Source organism: Suillus subalutaceus (genome assembly GCF_016647625.1).
Source record: "Suillus subalutaceus strain FC151 chromosome Unknown DFJ58scaffold_127, whole genome shotgun sequence".
Lineage (NCBI taxonomy): Eukaryota > Fungi > Basidiomycota > Agaricomycetes > Boletales > Suillaceae > Suillus > Suillus subalutaceus.
In genome coordinates, this window is record NW_024540376.1 from 17,610 (window position 1) to 36,842 (window position 19,233).

The window sequence follows — 19,233 nt, forward strand, 5'->3', positions numbered from 1 at the left end:
ATGACCAGGTCCCGTTGAAGGGGTTTTTGATACCTGAATTGGACGCGATGGTGCTGGCTAGAGCGAGAGAGGTCGCTGTCACCGATGGGAGCACTTTTGGAACGTTTGTGAAAGATGTGCTGTGGAGGCGTCATTAGGGATTTGAGATCGTGCAGAGGGGATGAGTACACATCGTGCACGGCTGCTCGCTTTGTATGTAGCATTATCCAGCCACGCGCTCCCTGGGGTGTATATACTTTACCCAGTGTACAAATCGTATCTCACGCGAACCCAAAGTGACTGCGGATAACTCCATGTTCCTGGTAGTCACATTATAAGAGATTCCAGGAGCATGGCGTTACCCGCATAGATTGGCACGTAGTACTATTCTGAGCGATGAATGTATTGTGAAGGAGAAATTAAATTTTCTCGATGGAATGGGAGCCATAAATCTCGATACAAACCTCACCCATCCACCACAACGATGATGAGATGTGCACTGCGCAGATCCGCCGATAGATCCTTCATTGAGTGATGTCTAGAAATCAAAGGCCGAGAGTACAGGAACGAAGTCACGTCTTACATGAAAAGTCATATATTGCTCTCGTAGATTTTGGCGATGCTCGTGCAGTACAGCGTTGCGAATATAGCAGTTCCGTAGTGGATATGTACTACACTAGCACAGGAGGATACATCAGAACATAACATGTCCAGCCATACATCCTTGAACGACTTACCATTATTCCTGCGAATAAATGTGTCCCCGCATCGATTTGTGACCATCTCATTAACATTCTCCTCAGTCTGCTCCAGCACGATGTTCATGTATGCATCTAGACACGAGGAGAACGCCTACATATAGCACATGTAAGCTTGGCTCTAGATTCATGCAAGGAAAAGAAAAGGATATTTCGATAATCAACGCCTGATGTAAGACGCACGATGACCTTTTGACCACGCCTTTCAAGAAATCAGGCGGTGTTCCTGTTAGTGCTGATGGAGGTGGTGGGAGCTGGTATATGTGTTGGAGGCGTTGACTCGTCCATGATGAAAGTCAAGTCCAAATCGAGTCAAGGATTTGGACTTGTTTGGCTTTTGCACTGGTAGTCAGTGAACTTAGAGGGAAGCACCGAAGACTTGTTCAACCTACACAAGTTGATATTGGGCTGCCCAGTAGTAATTCTGTCGTTTTTGGTGGCCATTAGCTGACTCTTGTTCCAGGTCGCTGTCCCGTCACTCGGATTCACTTCCATGAATCCGAATTTCATGTTCATTGTTCTCGCAAATTCACCATCCCTGGTGTTTCCACAACATTCTCACGCTCAATGCACCTCACTGTCAGTTCAATTGGACGAGTCGTATGGAATCATTCGACTTTTCTGTGCGCGCCGGTTCAGCAGTTTGTATTGTTCTTATTTCCATTACCTTAGGAAATACACTCGATTCTACTTTTTGCTTTCGAAGTATGCTAAATGAGTGGTACGACTACACCATACAACTCCAGGAGCAGCAACTATCACAAGATACTCTGAGACTCGCATATCCCCTTCAACGTTTGCGGGCCACTTTCGCTGAAGACTGACCATGACAATGTCTAAACTTCTTTAGCACATATTCTTCTGCTAATCCTACTAAGTAATCCCCATTTTAGCGCTTTGTGCAATCGTACCAGCGTCTATCGTGCCGAACTGCGATCGACAACATGGAAATACACGTGTAGCATGGCCTGAACGTGAACCCTCAACCTCTCCTCCTCTCCCTCAGCCGAACAACATCCACAGTCCCCATATCCCCACCCCCTCCCACCCATTCTGCCCACCACTCAGTCCATCCTCAATGCTTGTTATTTGGCTTCATCGCGCAATCATGCCTGGTAGCTTAGAGGGCCGATATATCAGACTTGAAGGTGGGTCGCTCCATATCACATTTGTATCCGTTTCGTGATCCTCACTCTCTTTTTACAGTCATCAGCGGACAAAATCTTCAAGTCCCCTCCGAGCGCATTCCCGCAGGGATTTACATATCCATCAATGTCGACTCCCGGAGACGCTGTAAATCGGCCGGTCAGTGTCTCCTCATCTGATGGATCTGCAGCGTGGGACGACACCGTGACTCTGTAAAGTCTATGGAGACTTTCCGATGCGATGCGAGAGCTAATCTTCGGTTTCTAGATCATCCCATGCCTCACCTACATTATCAATAGAGATCTGGGCGTCCTATGAGGTCGGTCGAATGCTAGGCAGTGGAGAGGTCATCGGGAAACTTCAGATGTCGTCAGATGAGCTACTCGATCATGGAGATGAACCTTTCGGTGAGTGATTTTCTCGTCATTCATACACATATACTAACATCTCGTAGTTTTGTCCTTCCCACCCGTTCGCGATGTCCACCCTTCCCTCACGCTTAAGGCCGCCGTTGTACATACTTGCGACAATCAGGATGGTGCAACCGTCTGATGTGAGTGCCGCTGGTCTCGACTGTTAGCTTTTTCTGACAGAACACCAACTGTAGTCCCTCGTAGATTGCGAGATCGCTCGAGACACAGATGCGGGCCACGCACAATTTGCCGCATATGTGACGAGCAAGACGGTCTCTCACCTGAACGATGCAGTGCAGCATTTTCAGTTGGTTCTAGACCAGTGTCCGGTCAGCCATCCTGACCACGCAACAGCCCTCACCAACCTTGCGTATGCGCGCCTTCAGGGGTATATTCGTAAGGATCTTCAAGACATTGATACCACCACTTCCCTGTTCCGCGAAGCCCTTGCATTGCGTCCGCAGCGCCATCTCGATCATCCATTATCTCTATATAATCTCACCGAAGCGCTGACTTGGCGCCACAACAAGAAAAGTACTGCTGCCGACATCCGCGAAGCCGCCAAACTGTATCATGAGCTACTGCCTCTCTGTCCAGAGGGCACCTACCTTCGTAGCATCGCGGCAGGGGCAAATGGTGTCGATTATGTGATCGTCACATGCAACAATCTTCCAGAAGATGCATCTGATGAAGGCATCCACCTTCGACGAGTTGTCCTCGAGCTCTGTCCTCTGGGCCATCAACACCGTCCCAGAGCACTCTACAAGCTTTCACGATCACTCTACGCGCGCTTTACACAATGTGGCAGCATCGATGATCTAGATGAGAGCATAAGACTCGGTCGTGAAGCCGTTTCTCTACTTTCCGAAGGACATCCTGACTGTAGTGGTTACATGAATGACTTGGCCTTGCCACTCGTATCCCGCTTCGATCACCAAGGCAAACCTAATGACCTCGATGAGGCTATCTCTTTGTACGAAGAAGTGCTGCGCATGCGCCCTGTTGGGCACAAATATCGTGATATCCCATTGGACAACCTAGGGCGCGCCCTCGTCCGCCGTTTCAACAGATGCAAAGACATTGATGACATCACCCGAGCTATCAGCCTCTATCGCGAGGCACTGACACTGCGCCCACCTGGGCATCCACATCGTGATACCACGCTTAACAACCTTGGCCTCGCGCTCGTCACCAGATACGACAAATTGCATGTCATTGAGGATCTCAACGAGGCTATTGATCGGTATCGCGAATCCCTTCGGGTAAGGCGGCATGACCATCCAGAGCGCCATCTAAATCTTTCCAATTTGAGCGCGTCGCTCTGCTCTCGTTTCACGCAAACTCGGGATAATGAAGATATCGAGGAGGCCATTAATCTCTGCCGAGAGTCATTGGCGGCTCTGTCTTCACTGCACCCGGACAGATGGTTCAGCTACACATGGCTGAAAGGGGCCTATTTAGCTCGTTACCGGATTCTACATGACCCTGCTGATTTATCGCTCGCTATTGAGAACTTTAGACTCGCATCAAGGCACCCTACTCAGGGCTTTCCACGCCGCATTATAACAGCCCAGAACTGGGTCACCGCAGCAGAGCAACACAGTCATATATCTGTACTGGAGGCCTACAATACATGTTTCGACCTTCTTGACGCCCATTTGGCAACGCGATTATCAACTATTTCACGACGTGAAGCTGCAACTGCCTTCAGTAGTGCCAGATCACTGCCTGTAGATGCAGCATCATGTGCCATCCGCCGTGACAACCTACGACACGCAGTGGAACTCGTGGAGCACGGCCGTGGCCAGCAATGGTCGCTGGCCTCTCGACTCAAGACTCCAGTTGAAGACCTCCAGTCAACAAATCCAAAATTGGCGCACAATTATTTGGACCTGAGCAGGCGCATTTCTAATGCCGCTCAGAGCTCTGCGACCATCGCCGACAGTGCTGCTGCTGATCGAGCAGAAAACCGAGCACAGGAGACTTACAAGGCAATGGGAAGCTGCGGTAGCTGAGATACGCAAACTCCAAGGTTTCTCGCGGTTTCCTGCTCCCGCCGTCATACGCAGACTTGCAAGCCGCAGCACGCCAGGGCCCTGCTATCATCCTCATTGCCAGTCAATATTCGTGCAGCGCCATCATCGTCCCGACGTCAGGAGAGCCTCGTCATGTTCCCTTGCCGTCTGTCACTCTCGTAGATCTGAACAATCTCAAGGAGCGTTTCGCCAGGGCCATACGACACGCATCTATCATGGCCCAAAGGTGCCACGGAATGATCTGATAGTACTCTTGCGGACAGTATGGAATGAGATTATGCTACCTATCGTCAACGTACTCGAGCATGTCCTTAAGCTAAAGCGCGGCTCTCGAATCTGGCTGTGTCCAACTGCAGCTTTCACGTCCATTCCTCTCCATGCAGCTCATCCCTTTCAAACGAACGCAGATCGCTCTAAGGAGCCATGCCTGGAGGATATCTACATCTGCTCTTACACGCCGACACTTTCCGCTCTGGTCAGATCCAGACAGATGATGAAGAAGCGTGTCACTCCGTCCTTCGTTACAATCGGACAGGGTCAACCGGGAGCAGGGAAAGGCAAGGCGCTCTTGTCTGTTGACAGTGAGCTCGAGCTGGTCCGTAAGCTCGTCCCTGCGACGGCCAACCGCACCACTATTTCTGGTGACGCAGCCACACGAGTAGGTGCACTCAAAGCTTTAGAAGAGAACACCTGGGTGCACCTCGCTTGCCATGGGAAGCAAGACCCTACGCAGCCTTACAATTCCCACTTCGTCATGAGAGATGAGCATCTGACGCTGCTCGATATCATGGAGAAACATATTCCGCATGCTGAGTTCGCATTCTTATCCGCGTGTCATACCGCCGTCGGCGATAAGGAGACGCCCGACGAAGTGATTCACCTTGCAGCTGGTCTCCAGTTTTCGGGGTTCAAGAGCGTCATTGGCACGCTGTGGGAGGTCGACGATGCTGTCGCAAAACACGTTGTCAAAGCGTTCTACGAGGAATTTGTTCGCTGATATGGAGGATGGTGGTGTCATGGACTGCACGAAGGCGGCCTGGGCGCTCAACCGTGCTACGCACACTGTGAAGACGAAAGTGCCGCTTGAGCAGAGGATGGTTTTCGTTCATATCGGTGTGTAGTTCTATGTCGTATTGCTGTCGTCTGGTACATATTCACAGTTGTTGATCTGCGATCCTCTTTGATGCTGTTTGTAGAAATGATCCTCGTATTCTTGCGCTCCAGCTATCTCGTTTTCGTATTATACTCTATTATCTCGTGTTTTTGTCGACTAGCATGTTCACCACAGTTCTTTTGTACTCGACTCGTTTGCAGCCTCGTATTCTGCTTTGCTTAGATAGTAGGAGCCAGGCCAGTCAGGCCGACTCGCGCGTTCCAGTCATATTATTCTTCAAGCTTCAAGCGGCCCAGTCTTCTGCACCATGACTTCGACTAACCACTGCCAATGTAATCAACGTCAAGTTAGGAGCAGGGCTCATCCAACTCATCCGTGCAAATATGCGCACCCGCTAAAGTTTGTTAATCCCGAACGGTTGCTTTGACTTGTGGCCCATCTGTGCACTGCTTACGTCCGCTTTGACGTTAGCGCTAATTTGCCAGTGAGGCGTGCACTCGGGATATGGCAGCATTCAACATTCATCTCCTATATAGTAAGCAACTTATAATTCCATACCGATTACTCGTACTTGTGAACGGCTCGGCAATCTCCCAATACCTCGACTCATCCTCAAGCCTGACGTTACAACAAAGTTCTCAAAATGCAGGAGAACTGCTCGCGACGAGGAGCGGGATTTTCTTGCATCAATATCGTGCGTTTTATTCTTGTTTGATAGCTGATTGAAAGGTGGATGAGGACCGTACTATAGGTAACATTACTGAAGACTTACCGGCGAACCACGCAAGCAAGCTGCCCTTCGTAGTTTCATCATTCATTCCCATTATGGATCGGTACGATTCGAGGCCTTCTCCAAGTCTGCCAGACAGAAGGAGCGCATGGCACCGTTTCTGTATTGTGGTCTGCCACAAGGACTTGAGATCCCACCCGAAGAGCTGCAACAAAACATGCAGTTGAGCGTGAAAAGAAGTTTCAGTTGAATCATGTCAACGTACCACGCCCAATTCCTCATACATCAACTCAATTGGTGAATTGGAAAATGCAGCGCTAGCGTTGACAGCGGTAGTGAAGTGGTCGACAGCTTCGGCGTAATGTGTTTTTTCCAAAGCAATGGTTCCCAGTTGGACATGTAGATGTGCCTGATAAACGAAGCGAAGAAAAATGAATGTCAGCAGCGATTCTGGGCTTCATTAACTGAAGGATTCTCACTTCAATGATACGACAAACGAGAGGATCAATATTGGGGCAAGCGGTAGCCAACTCTTCGACGAGCAGCAACGCTTCCTGATGTTCGCCCGCATTGAATAGTGCGATGGCCTTCGAAAACCACGATGGAAGCACGGAGGATGTAAGAAAAATTATACTTGCCTTGATCAAGAGAAGATGACGAGTGCTCTTGGAATTCTCTTGCACAAATACGGATGCGACGTCAAAAGCTGTCCTGGCGCCCCGAACCTGCTGTTTTCCGCAAAGAGCAATCCCCTTGGAGATATAGCCATTCAGTGAAGGCTGAATGCTGACAGACTATATGAACACGCGAGTTAGCCTATGTGAAGGAATGGTGACGAGTACGATGGTCTGTGAACCTTACCTTAATTGCATCATAAAGCGCTCCGTCCCAGTCGAGCTTTCGTGCCTTAACAAACGCGCGATTGGCATACAAGTTGTAGTTATTGGTATCAGCTTCGATCTTTTTTGTTAGTGACTTTTCAGCGGCAGGCAGGTCTCCAGTTACGCATAAATTGCGGGCTGTCTCGCTTATCACGAGGATCTGCATGAGGCATGTTTTCGTGTTGCTCAAGGAATCAAAGGTGGGTTACATGCCTTAAAATCAGAGTCTTCCGCCTTGACGCGAAATTAGACAGAGAAGAGACCGAAAATTGAAATCAAGCTTACTGGGTGTGTCGTAGCGTGTTCCGTGGGATCATCTCGCGGCAAAGCAGATATGGGCACTAGCCACTGTGAGATCCTCTTATCCGCGCCTCCACTGAGAATGTGCCTGCCATCTGTGGAGAACGCGATGCAGTGTACTTCACCAGAGTGTCTGAATATGGCGATAATTCGCCCGATCGGAGAGCCGCCAGAGGTGGACATAGTTGTCCCCAGATATAGAAGCAACGAGTGTGCCATCAGAGTTCAGAGCAATGGCTCTGACACCTTTGGAATGACCCTCCCAGGGATCACCGACCCGCTTCCAGGTCGATGAATCCCACACCCATATGGTCGAGTCATCATCAGCATCTTGACCCGATGACAGAAGGCGTGTGCCATCGGGAGTCCATGCGAGTGTGCCATCGGGAGTCCACGCGAGTGCATCGGGGGTCCATATGAATGAGTTGGTCACAAGGTTGGCAACTGCCTGGAAGCTAAACCCAGACTTCGCGTTCCAACTTGAATGTCTGAAGGTTGGTTTCCATATTTGGATATCGTTGGCTGTCGCGATGGCAATATGTTCGCCGCCTGGCGAATACCGAACGGAGACAGCTGGACTGTCACATTTGATATGTCCTTGAATCTGCCATATTTGTGTAGACCACAGCGTTAATGTCGCATGGTCGTTTGAACAGGTGGCCAGCACTGCACTATCTAGGGAAAAGTCCAGCGATATGATCCAACCGAAGTTGCCCTGGCGGCCCGCAACGGGTGCATTGATGGCTCGAGTGAGAGGTTCACCGGTGTTACCATCCCAGCCGACGAGCTCTCCATTCTCACCACCGCTTGCTATCAATCGCCCATCCCGTGACACTGCCAATGTCTTCACCTGGCCGCTATGCCGCTCCATTTTCTTCAACACAACACCTGTCTTCAAGTCCCACAGACGAAGTATCTTGTCTTGCGAACCCGTCACCATCCGTCGTTTATCGGGGAAAACTGCGACTGCAGTTACAGGTCCACCATGATATTTTGCAAATTCTCGAACTGGTATGGTGCTTGGAATGAACTGCGCCATTTGACTGGAGGTTGGTGGTATTGAGCACAGTTTTATACTTGCTGGAGGGGATTGTAGGTGCCTGGTTCTAGTGCAGATAGTCGGTGCGTTTTGAATACATTTTTATGCTGATTGACTGTTATCATAAGCGCCTTGGGACACGCGTCCAACTTCAAGTTGGATCATTGCAATTGCTAGATGAGTCAATGGGCACTCTTAGCATCATGCGTAACGACGATCATTCCAGAGTCCAGGTCATTTTACCAAGAAAACAACTCTATACCGAGATTCAATGGGGGCAGGCACATCTTTGACGACCTTTTAAAATGCCAGCTCAAATCCGGCAGCGCAACCGCACCCAAATTTTGACACTTCTTCCGCATGGATGTAGTTCTGACAACAGTTTTCTTTCACTACAGGAGCCTGCGAGTACATAGATAGGGAGATAACATATGCCTGATCATCCATGCACTTTAGAATGTCTATTATGAAGATCACAACCTTGGATGCATGTCAGCTTCTGTTCCCTGGAATGTTCTCGGTAGATGTACTGCGGCTGTTTCATCGTTCTATTCTGGGATCAGCACTATTGGCTTTCGCCGCAATTTGCAATGAAGATAATCGATAATCAGCGTGCTATCAGATCGATTACCAAACATGCATTCATCTGAAGTCACTCTGGCCACTAGTACTACCGCTTAGGTTCCAGCGTGCCACAATCCCACATCATGACATGCAAGGCTGGACCTCGCAAGCCCTATATGGTGCCCAAAAGTGCTCGGCGACCTGCCACCCGAGAAACCCACATGTTCCTGTCTAGTTCATTCTCAAAATTCAAACACAAGCACGGGAAATTCGAAGCCGATGGAGAATGAAGACGGGAATGATGTAGACCTCAAGGACGGGAAAAATGTCGTGGGTCTCAGGCAAATGATCTGCATGCCCCAAAGGGGCAGTGAAACTAAGTCTACGTCATCGAAGCATGAAGCCTTGCTCGATCGCGCGAGAGGCCACGATGCAAATCCTGATCTTAAGATCTTGAACGCTAAAGTCGCCAATATGGACAAGTGACTTGGTGAACCATCCGTCCCATTAAAGCTCACCATTGTGCCACGGGAACAAGCTCCTTTGGTAGTGTTATGTATGCTCACAAGATGTTTCTTCCCCCATCCTCAGACTCTTGTGATATCATATCTATCTGTCAGCTTTGTTCCATTACCGGAATCATTAGATGGTGTCGATAACCATAAGCAAGTAGCGGATTGTGTCGACTTCAGGCAACGAGTTGTTCAAACATCACTTGTACTGAAGTAGTCGCATACCATCAAGTCCGCAGGAAATACTTTACAACCTTGGGTCTACTTGCGTGTTGTGATCTAGCACACGATACAAGCACAAAGAGTAATAAATAGTTCCGGGGTACAAATCAGAATGGCACTCGCTGCGAGGGTAACATCTCCGTGGGCGTTTAGTTCATTCCTCGTCGAAAGCTGAGGGAAACATGAGTAAGGGTGGTAGTACGAGTGACACTACAGAAGACTTGCCAGGAACCCAAGCACGGAAGATGGCCTTCGTGGGTTCATCACTCATGTCCATCATGTATCGATACGCTTCAAGGGTAGCCCCGACTTTACCTGCCCGAACGAGTGCGTGACAGCGTTGTTGGTTTGCGGTTTGCCACAAGGACTTGAGGTCCCAGCCGAAAAGCTGCATGAGCACGCGGTTGAGTGTGGATCAGATTATCTCATCATATCAACGTACCACGACAAAGTCCTCATATATAGAATGGATGTCCAATTTGGAAAAGAAAGCACCAGCGTTAACGGCAGCAGTAAAGTGGCCAGCGGCATCTCTGTAAAGGGCGCCAGCCATGGCAATGGTCCCAAGCTGGATTCGCATATACGCCTAGTATTCAAAGCGCAGGAAACTCAGTGAGCACACGAACATGCTCTTAACAAGATGCATCATACTCACTTCCACGACACGACAAGCGAGAGGATCGGCGTTGGGACGAGAGGCTAGCTCTTGGACGGGAAAGACTGTCTCTTCACAGGGTTTGGCATTGAACGACGCGATGGCCTGAAAAAACCATGATAAAGTGTAGAGTATGATTCGAAAATTACCTACCTTGATCAAGAAAAGAAAATGAGTCGTCTTTGAGTCTGCGTTTGTGAATGTGAACGCGAGGTCAAATGCTGCCATCGCGTCGTGCTCCTGCTGATTTCCGCAGAGGGCGAGGCCCTTGGAGATATAGCCTATCAAGGAAGGCTCAATGCTGACTGACTATGTCACATCCAAGTTAGCCTGTATTAAGTGAGGCGTGATGTGGTCAGTGTATCTTACCTTGGTTGCATCCTGAAGCGCATCGTTCCATGCAAACTGTCTCGCCATGATGAATGAACGATTGGCATAGGAATCAAAGTTGTTGGGATCGACGTTGATTTGTTGTGTGAACAACTGTATAGCAGTAGGCAGATCCCCAGTTATACATGCATTGCGGGCTGCCGCGTTTATAACGAGGATCTGCGTGAAGTATGTTCGCGTTGTGGTATAAGAGTCCAAGATGGATACATGCCTTAAAACCAGAGCCTTGAGACTTTTCATCAAATATGTGAGATGAGACGACCAAGGATGAGAAATCACCGGGAACTTACCAATGACAGTCCCCTTGGGTAGTTCCCACTCTGAGATCTTCAGATCACCACCTCCGCTGAGGATGTGCCCGCCGTCCACGGAGAAGGCGACGCAGTGTACATCGTTGGAGTGCTTCATTGGTCGATCCGAGAGTCGCCAAAGGCGTACAAATTTATCACTAGATGCAGATGCAAGGAGCGTGCCAGAAGCATTGATAACGATGGAGTTGATGGAGTTGGTATGGCCTGTCCATGGATCACCAACCTGCTCCCAGGTCGATGAGTCCCACACCCGTATAGTGCAATCATTATTAGTGCCAGCTGAGAGAAGGCGTGGTAGCATCGGGCGTCCATGCGAGAGAGTAGTTGTATGTTGAATTTGCTGCATGACCCTTGAACTTTGCGACGCAGCGCCGCTTGCCTAGTACATTATAAACCTGGATATTGTCGTCCGTTGCAATCGCCAGTAGTTCGCCGGATGGCGAATACCGAACGCAGTTGATGTCTGCACCACAACTGATCGGTGTTCCTGACAATTGCCACGTAGTTGTGTTCCACAGTTTCGTCGTGTCGTCCCATGAACCACTTGCTAGCATTGAGCCATCTGGAGAAAAATCCAGGGAATAGATATGTTCACTGTGAGATTCGATAGTTGGGGTGAGAGAATCCCCAGTGTCTCCATGCCAAGCAAGGAGCTCTCCGTTCTCATCACCGCTTGCTATCAATCGCCCATCTCGTGATACCGCCAATGCTTTCACGTTGGCACGATGCCCCACCATCGTCTTCAACACAGCACCTTGCTTCAAGTCCCACAGACGAAGCGTATTATCTTCTGAGCTTGTGACCATGCGCCGTTCATCAGGTAAAACTGCGACTGCGGTTACACATGCTTTATGATCTTGAAACACCCGAACTGGCGTGGTGTTTGGGACGAGTTGCGCCATTTAATTGGAGGTTGATCTTGTGGGGTACGATTAATCGAGGTAGACTTGGTAGAGGGATTGCGAGCGTCTTGCACTGGACTGCAAAGATTCGTGAACTGGGCGTTCTTATGCGGATTTGCATCACAATATCTTCCTCGTGCTTCATTACACGCCTCAGACATGAGGCTGTTATCAGAAGCCTTGGCCATACATGCATCCAACTTGCGTTGCCACAGCCTTCCAAACCAGTTGAGGAGCTCTCCTAATTATGGTATGAGCGACGATCACTGCAGGCATAAGGGAAAAAATATCTCGATCGTCCTGATCATGACGCTCCACTTGATTGCTGGTCCGACGACCTCCGAGCTAGTCATTTTCGTTATGCTCCCTTCTTTCCTCTCTCTAATCTGGTGCTGTCCCATGGTCATTGAAACAAAAAATGACTGTTCCTTAGAGTTGCTCAGTGCGTGAGACAGGGTTCACAACTTGAAGCACTCTCACCAGTGCCGGCGTCAACAAGAGCCTTAGAATTCAACAAGCACAAACAACACGTCTTCGGCGCTTCAAGCTTCAACAACCATTATGTCTACAGTATACACCTTCCAGTCTCCGTCCGTCACGAAAAAGGCATGATGTGCGCACCACACAGCTCGCGACCAGGTTCTTCCCTAAGCCAAAGCCTAATGAACGCCAAACAGCCGCCACTCCACTCCCAAAACAGAAAACTCGCGATCCTCATCGCTGTACTAGAGTCCAGCTTTCGCATCAGATCACATGCTTTTCTTCGCGTATCACTTATTCACCACCATATTTGCTCCCTATGCACAACCCCACCTGCACCCGCACCCGCACCCCGCTGACACCCTCCCAAAAGCAAGCCCACCCGCTCCTGACAACCACATACCTCTCCTATTTTTCCCACAGCGAATTACACAACCAACGTATCGCAATCTAGAACACGCTCGTACTCACTCAACAACTTAATCGATTCTTCTTGTTCCTTTTCTAGGCTTGGAGATATGTTTCATTTGAGAAACTAAGACGCTTCCTCGTGCATGGGTCTAAAACCCGACTTGAGCACTGTCCACTCGTTCCTGCCGGCATACCAGCACCCAACGAATGTTCAGGGTACGAATAATGGACTTCTATCTATTCCATGGGACACCTCATCGATCTACACGCAACAGGAGAGAATATCGGAGTAAAGGTGATCCAATGGGACGGAAGCCCAGCAGCAGAAAAAATTTCATATCAATATCTTCAAACCAGATAACTGTGATGTTACAAGACTCCAGCCCTTACGATTTTCGGTTCTTGGGACACGCTTTATGATGTATCGCCTACGCGAGACAAGTATCTCTATTCCATCTACATCCGGCACATGCTCAGGCACCCGAGAGATTACTGCAGACTGGGACGTTGTTTGTGTCGTCGAGGCTTAGGCTGAGACAGGGTGTGAGCAAGAGCGTACGGAGAGATGTAAGGAGCGGAATGACGTTTACGAATCCACACCTGGCTTGTGTGGCCGATACGATACATGAAGCGTTAGGCGCTGTCTAGCATCGGTGCACATCTTCGCGTCGTGGACGGTCAATTCGAAACGAAGCGCCGATAATGCAAGAACAGCCTGGTGGAAGCTCGTACACCTTGTTTGTGGACTAGATCTCGAGGAGACTCTGACACTCGAACAGCAGCTCAGTCCTTTCGACGAAGACCTCAATCCGCCACTTATTTGACCGGATGTACCTAGTCTCAGGGTACCTCATCCGCCTTTGCCTCCTCTGCCGCATACGTTCAAACCCAAGATTCGGTGTCGTGCATTTCTGGATACCTCACCACCGTTGCAAATGCTAAACCGCTCCCCTTTACATCGCGACTGACTCCCCGAATCCTGCAGGCTGCAGCAGACCCACTGTTTTCGATCTATATTCAAACCTTCCCGTGTATATTCTTCCTTTCAGATTCCACATCTCGCCTGAATCTCCTCGACGAACACACGACCAGGTCCCATTAAAGGAGCTTTTAATACTGGTGCTGGACGCGATGGTATTGCCTAGAGCGAGAGAGGTCGTTGTCACGGATGGGAGAGCTTTTGGAGCGTTTGTGAAGGATGTGCTGTGGAGGTACTTCTTTAGCACATATTCTTCCACTAATCCTATAAGTTAGTGATCTCCATCCTCAGCGCTTAGTGCAATCACACCAGCGTCACTATCGTGCCGAACTGCGATCGACAATATGGAAATACACGTGCAACATAACCTGAACCCCTCAACCTCTTCTCCTCTCCCTCTCAGCCAAACTTCATCCACAATTTGACTCCTTCCGTTCGCCTCCGTCTTCTCCTACCACACATTCTGACCCCCTCTCAATTTCCGATGCTGCGTGTTGTTCGTCGTTTGTTTCGTCCCACTATCACGCGTAGTGGCTTTGCAAGCCGATATATCAGACTCGAAAGTAGGTCACTCCATATTACCTTCATATTTGTTTCGTGATCCTCACGATCTGTCTACAGTCATCAGCGGAAAGGATCTTAAAGTCCCCTCCGAGCGCATTCCCGCTGGCATTTATGTATCCATCAATTTTTTTCGACTCCGGATATGCTGGAAATCAGCTATCAGTGTCTTATCATCGATGGAGTCTGTAGCGGGGGAATACTGTGACTCTGTAAAGTCCATGAAGACTTTCTGACGCGATCTGAGAACTGATCTTCGGCTTCTAGATCTCGCATGCCTCACCTGCATTATCAGTGGAGATCTGGGCGTCTTATGAGGTTGGCCGAATGCTGGGCAACGGAGACGGTCATTGGGAAACTTCAAACGGTCGTGGGATGAGCTACTCGATCATGGAGATGAACCCTTCAGTGAGTAATTTCTCCTCATTGATGCACATACTAACATATCGTAGTTTTGTCCTTCCCACTCGTTCGTGATATCCACCCTTCCCTCACGCTGAAGGCCGCCACCGGACTTGCTTGCGACGATCAGGATGATGCACTGTCTGATGTGAGTGACGCCGGTCTCCCCAGTTAGCTTTTGTTGACGTAATACCAATTGTAGTTCCTCGTAGACTGCGAGATCGCTCGAGACACAAATACGGGCACGCACAATTTGCCGCATACGTGACGAGCAAGGCAGTCCCTCACCTGAGCGACGCAGTGCAGCATTTTCAGTTGGTTCTAGACCAGTGTCCTCAGCCCCTGACCACGCAACAGCCCTCACCAACCTTGCGTATGCGCGCCTTAAAGGGTATATTCGCAACTATCTTGAAGACATTGATACCACCACTTCCCTGTTCCGCGAAGCACTTGCATTGCATCCGCAGGGCCATCCCAATCATTCATTATCTTATATAATCTCACCAAAGCGCTGACTTGGCACCCAACAAGAGAAGTACTGCTGCCGATATCCGCGAAGCCGCCAAACTCTATCATGAGCTACTACCTCTCTGTCCAGAGGGCACCTGCCTTCGGAGCGTCGCGGCAGGGGCAAATGGTGCCGATTATGTGATCAACGGATGCAACAACCTTCCAATAGATGCATCTGATGAAGGCATCCACCTTCGACGAGTCATCCTCGAGCTCTGTCTTCTGGGCCATCAACAGCGTCCCAGAGCACTTGACAAGCTTGCGTGGGTTCTCCAATCACGCTTTCAACAACATGGCAACATTGATTACCTTGACACGAGCATACAACTTCGTCGTGACGCCGTGTCTCTGTGCCCCGAGGGACATACTGGCCGTGCTTGCTACCTGAACAACTTGGCCTTCTCACTTGTGTCCCGCTTCCGGCACCAGGGCAAACCTAATGGCCTCGATGAGGTCATCTCTTTGGACGAAGAAGCGCTGCGCCTGCGTCCTGTTGGGCACAAATATCGTGGTACCTCATTGGACAACCTAGGGCTCGCCCTCGTCAGCCGTTTCCACAAACGTGGCAACATTGATGACATCACCCGAGCTATCAGCCTCTATCGCGAGGCACTGACATTATTCCCACCTGGGCATCCATGTCGTGATACCACGCTTAACAACCTTGCCTTCGCGCTCGACACCAGATACGACAAATTGCATGTCAGCAAGGATCTTAAGGAGGCCATTGATCTGTACCGCGAATGCCTTCAGTCAGTGCGACATGACCATCCAGAGCGCCATACATATCTTCAAAATCCGGGCTTCGCGCTGTGCTTGCGCTTCATGCGAACTCGGGAGAATGAAGATGTCGAGGAGGCCATTCAGCTCTGCCAAGAATCTTTGGCCGCTGTGTCTTTACTGCACCCGAGCAGGCATTTCGGCTACATGCGGCTGAAGGATGCATATTTGTCTTGTTACCGGATTCTACACGACCCTGCTGATTTATCCCTCGCAGTGGAGAACTTTAGACTGGCGTCGCAGCACCCAACTCAAGGATATCCACAACGCATCATTCAGGCATATAATTGGACTGTTGTAGCAAAGCATCACATGGTCACGGACCACACCGGAGGCCTACTTAGCATTTTTTGAGCTTCTGGATGCTCATTTGGCAATGCGATCATCGGCAACTTCACGGCGCGAAGCTGCCGCTGCCTTCCATGTTGCCAGATCACTGCTTGTAGATGCTGCATCATGTGCCATACGCGGTGACAATCTACGACACGCAGTAGACTCGTGGAGCAGGGCCGTGGCCAGCAATGGTCGCTGGCCTCTCGACTCAAGACTCCAGTTGAAGACCTGGAGTCAGCAAATCCAAAATTAGCGCACGATTATTTGGACCTGAGCAGGCGCATTTCTAATGCCGCGCAGAGTTCTGCAACCATCACCGACAGAGCTGCGCTGATCGAGCAGAAACCGAGTACAGAAGACTTACAAGGCAATGGGAAGCTGCGGTAGCTGAGATACGCAAACTCCAAGGTTTCTCGCGGTTCCTGCTCCCCCGTCGTACGGAGACTTGCGAGCCAGCACGCCAGGGCCCCGTCCATTGTTCATTGCCAGTCAATATTCGTGCAGCGCTATTGTCATCCCGACGTCAGGGAGCCCCATCATGTTCCCTTACCGTCTGTCGCTCTCGTAGATCTGAACAATCTCAAGGATCGCTTCGCCAGGGCGATACGACACGCATCTAGCATGGGCCCAAAGGTGCCTCGCAACGATCTAATAGTCCTTTTGCGGACAGTATGGGACCAGATCATGCTGCCCATCGTCAACGTACTTGAGCATGTCCTTAAGTTAAAGCGCGGCTCTCGAATCTGGCTGTGTCCAACTGCAGCTTTCACGTCCATTCCTCTCCATGCAGCTCACCCCTTTCAAACAAAGGCAGATCGCTCTAAAGAGCCATGCCTGGAGGATCTCTACATCTGCTCTTACACCCCGACACTTCGGCTCTGGTCAGATCTAGACAGATGATGAAGAAGCGTGTTGCTCCATCCTTTGTGACAATCGGGCAAGGTCAACCGGGTGCAGGGAAAGGCAAGGCGCTCTTGGCTGTTGACAGCGAGCTCGAGCTTGTCCATAAGCTCGTCCCTGCGACGGCCAACACCACTATTTCTGGTGACGCAGCCACACGAATAGGTGCACTCGAAGCTTTGGAACAGAACACCTGGTGCACCTCGCTTGCCATGGCAAGCAGGACCCTACCTTACAATTCCCACTTCGTCATGAGAGATGAACATCTGACGTGCTTGATATCATGGAGAAACATATTCCGCACGCAGTTCGCATTCTTATCCCTTGTCATACCGCCGTCGGCGATAAGGAGACGCCCGACGAAGTGATTCACCTTGCAGCTGGTCTCCAGTTTTCGGGATTCAAGAGTCATTGGCACGCTGTGGGAGGTCGACGATTCTGTCGCCAAACACGTTGTGAAAGCGTTCTACGAGAATTTGTTCGCTGATATGGAGGATGGTGGTGTCATGGACTGCACGAAGGCGGCCTGGGCACTCAACCGTGCTACGCACGCTGTGAAGACGAAAGTGCCGCTTGAGCAGAGGATGGTTTTTCATTCATATCGGTGTGTAGTTCGTACTGCATTACTTTCATCTCGTGCGGGTTCACAGCTGAGGTCCTTTGTATCGCATTCTTTTTTCGTCTCCATTGTACCTCAAGTTGTTGCAAATACTGAATTACCACGGTTACATCTGTCACGTACTCATATGCTATCTTGTTTTTGCGTTCGCTTTCGTTTTCGTCTACTCTCGTTTCTTCAGCAAATTCGTTCGTTGCTCGATGACGTGCGTATCGAATATTAATGTTAGTGACATCGTTTTTTGCGGACTCGCTTCAGACCTTCAAGCGCCCATGTTCTTTAACTCCGACTTCTGCCAACTCAGTAAACGCCACATCACAACAAATATCAAATAAAAGCAGAGCCCATCTACCGACCCACTGAACAGGAGCTTATTACCCAATGATTCCGATGATCAGTACCAAGACCTAAGAGAATGCTAGGGTCCACCATTCATCATCTCGTCAGTGGTAGCCCAAAAAGTTTCGGTAAATCGTCGGAGAAATAGCGCTTGGTTGTATTTGGTCTGTGGCTGTTCGGCTCTCTTACACACCCGCCAATTAATAGGTAGGAACCTGAGCTTGGCACTAATGATTTATCGTTTTCAGGTTCATTACCTGATGCATGCCGCTTTACTTACGCGTCACGACCGCGGCAGGACCGCGTCAAAATAGCTACGCCCGAAACCCAGGTGTTCACGTGTTTTCGTCACACATATTCACTATATACGTTGCATCCATGAATGTAACTTTTATGTTCTTGCAGACTGTCCCTGGTATTTCCACAACATTCTCGAGCTCAATCCTCCTCCACCATGTCACTATCAGTTCAATCGGACGAGTCGTATAGAATCGTTCGGCTTTTATGTGCGTGCTGTTTTCAGCGGTTTGCATTGTTTGCATTTTCATTACCTTAGGAAATGCACTCGGATCCGATTCTACATATTGCTTTCGAAGTGTGCTAAATGAGTGGTACGACTCCATGATACAAGTTCAAGAGTAGCAATCATTACAAGACGCTCTGAGACTCGCATATCCCCTTCAACCTTGGCAGGCCAAGTACTTTCGCTGAAAACTGGACCATGACTCTGTGTATGCTTCTTTAGCACAGATTCTTCTCCTAATCCTAGTGACTGAGCCCGGATCAGTGAACTGGTGAGTTCTTGCTGGCGATTATGCTGATTGCGGTGCATTTACATAGTCATATATTGCTTTATATTACAATGTGACGAAATCCTTTCCTATATATTACGATATATGACAATGTCTTCTTCTCACCGGTTCTCTGAGGCGCGCTTCAGCCTCTCCTCCTCTCCCAGGCTGTCAGC

The 19,233-nt window shown here is 49.6% G+C and overlaps 3 protein-coding genes across 3 annotated transcripts; 2 read left to right on the forward strand and 1 right to left on the reverse strand.

Annotated features, from left to right (window-relative positions):
* Positions 1–570: 570 nt before the first annotated feature.
* DFJ58DRAFT_666651 (uncharacterized protein) lies at positions 571–822 on the reverse strand (the record flags this gene model as incomplete). Its single annotated transcript, XM_041382572.1, has 1 exon — positions 571–822. A coding segment is annotated over one exon (252 nt), but the record flags the coding sequence as incomplete, so codon positions are not given.
* A 1,023-nt stretch (positions 823–1,845) lies between these two features.
* DFJ58DRAFT_748492 (CHAT domain-containing protein) lies at positions 1,846–5,454 on the forward strand. Its single transcript, XM_041387593.1, has 8 exons — positions 1,846–1,885; positions 1,944–2,042; positions 2,074–2,095; positions 2,151–2,290; positions 2,338–2,436; positions 2,491–4,303; positions 4,366–4,515; positions 4,596–5,454. The coding sequence occupies exons 4-8, from the start codon at positions 2,258–2,260 to the stop codon at positions 5,327–5,329; spliced, it is 2,829 nt and encodes a 942-aa protein (XP_041239402.1). The 5' UTR covers positions 1,846–1,885; positions 1,944–2,042; positions 2,074–2,095; positions 2,151–2,257; the 3' UTR covers positions 5,330–5,454.
* Positions 5,455–13,974: 8,520 nt separating this feature from the next.
* Positions 13,975–18,210, forward strand: DFJ58DRAFT_845063 (uncharacterized protein; the record flags this gene model as incomplete). The annotated part of the gene is made up of 12 exons (XM_041393128.1): positions 13,975–14,092; positions 14,444–14,499; positions 14,651–14,795; positions 14,836–14,933; positions 14,998–15,176; positions 15,295–16,390; positions 16,583–16,791; positions 16,936–17,110; positions 17,305–17,672; positions 17,700–17,912; positions 18,109–18,132; positions 18,186–18,210. 12 exons carry the CDS (start codon positions 13,975–13,977, stop codon positions 18,208–18,210), a joined length of 2,706 nt encoding a protein of 901 aa, XP_041239403.1.
* Positions 18,211–19,233: the final 1,023 nt, after the last annotated feature.

Coding starts and splice junctions, on each gene's coding strand:
- DFJ58DRAFT_748492 (XM_041387593.1), top strand. CDS start 2,258: ATGAGCTACTCGATCATGGAGATGAACCTTTCG. Junction 2,437..2,490: donor GGATGGTGCAACCGTCTGAT/GTGAGTGCCGCT, acceptor CACCAACTGTAG/TCCCTCGTAGATTGCGAGAT. Junction 4,304..4,365: donor CAAGGCAATGGGAAGCTGCG/GTAGCTGAGATA, acceptor CGTCATACGCAG/ACTTGCAAGCCGCAGCACGC.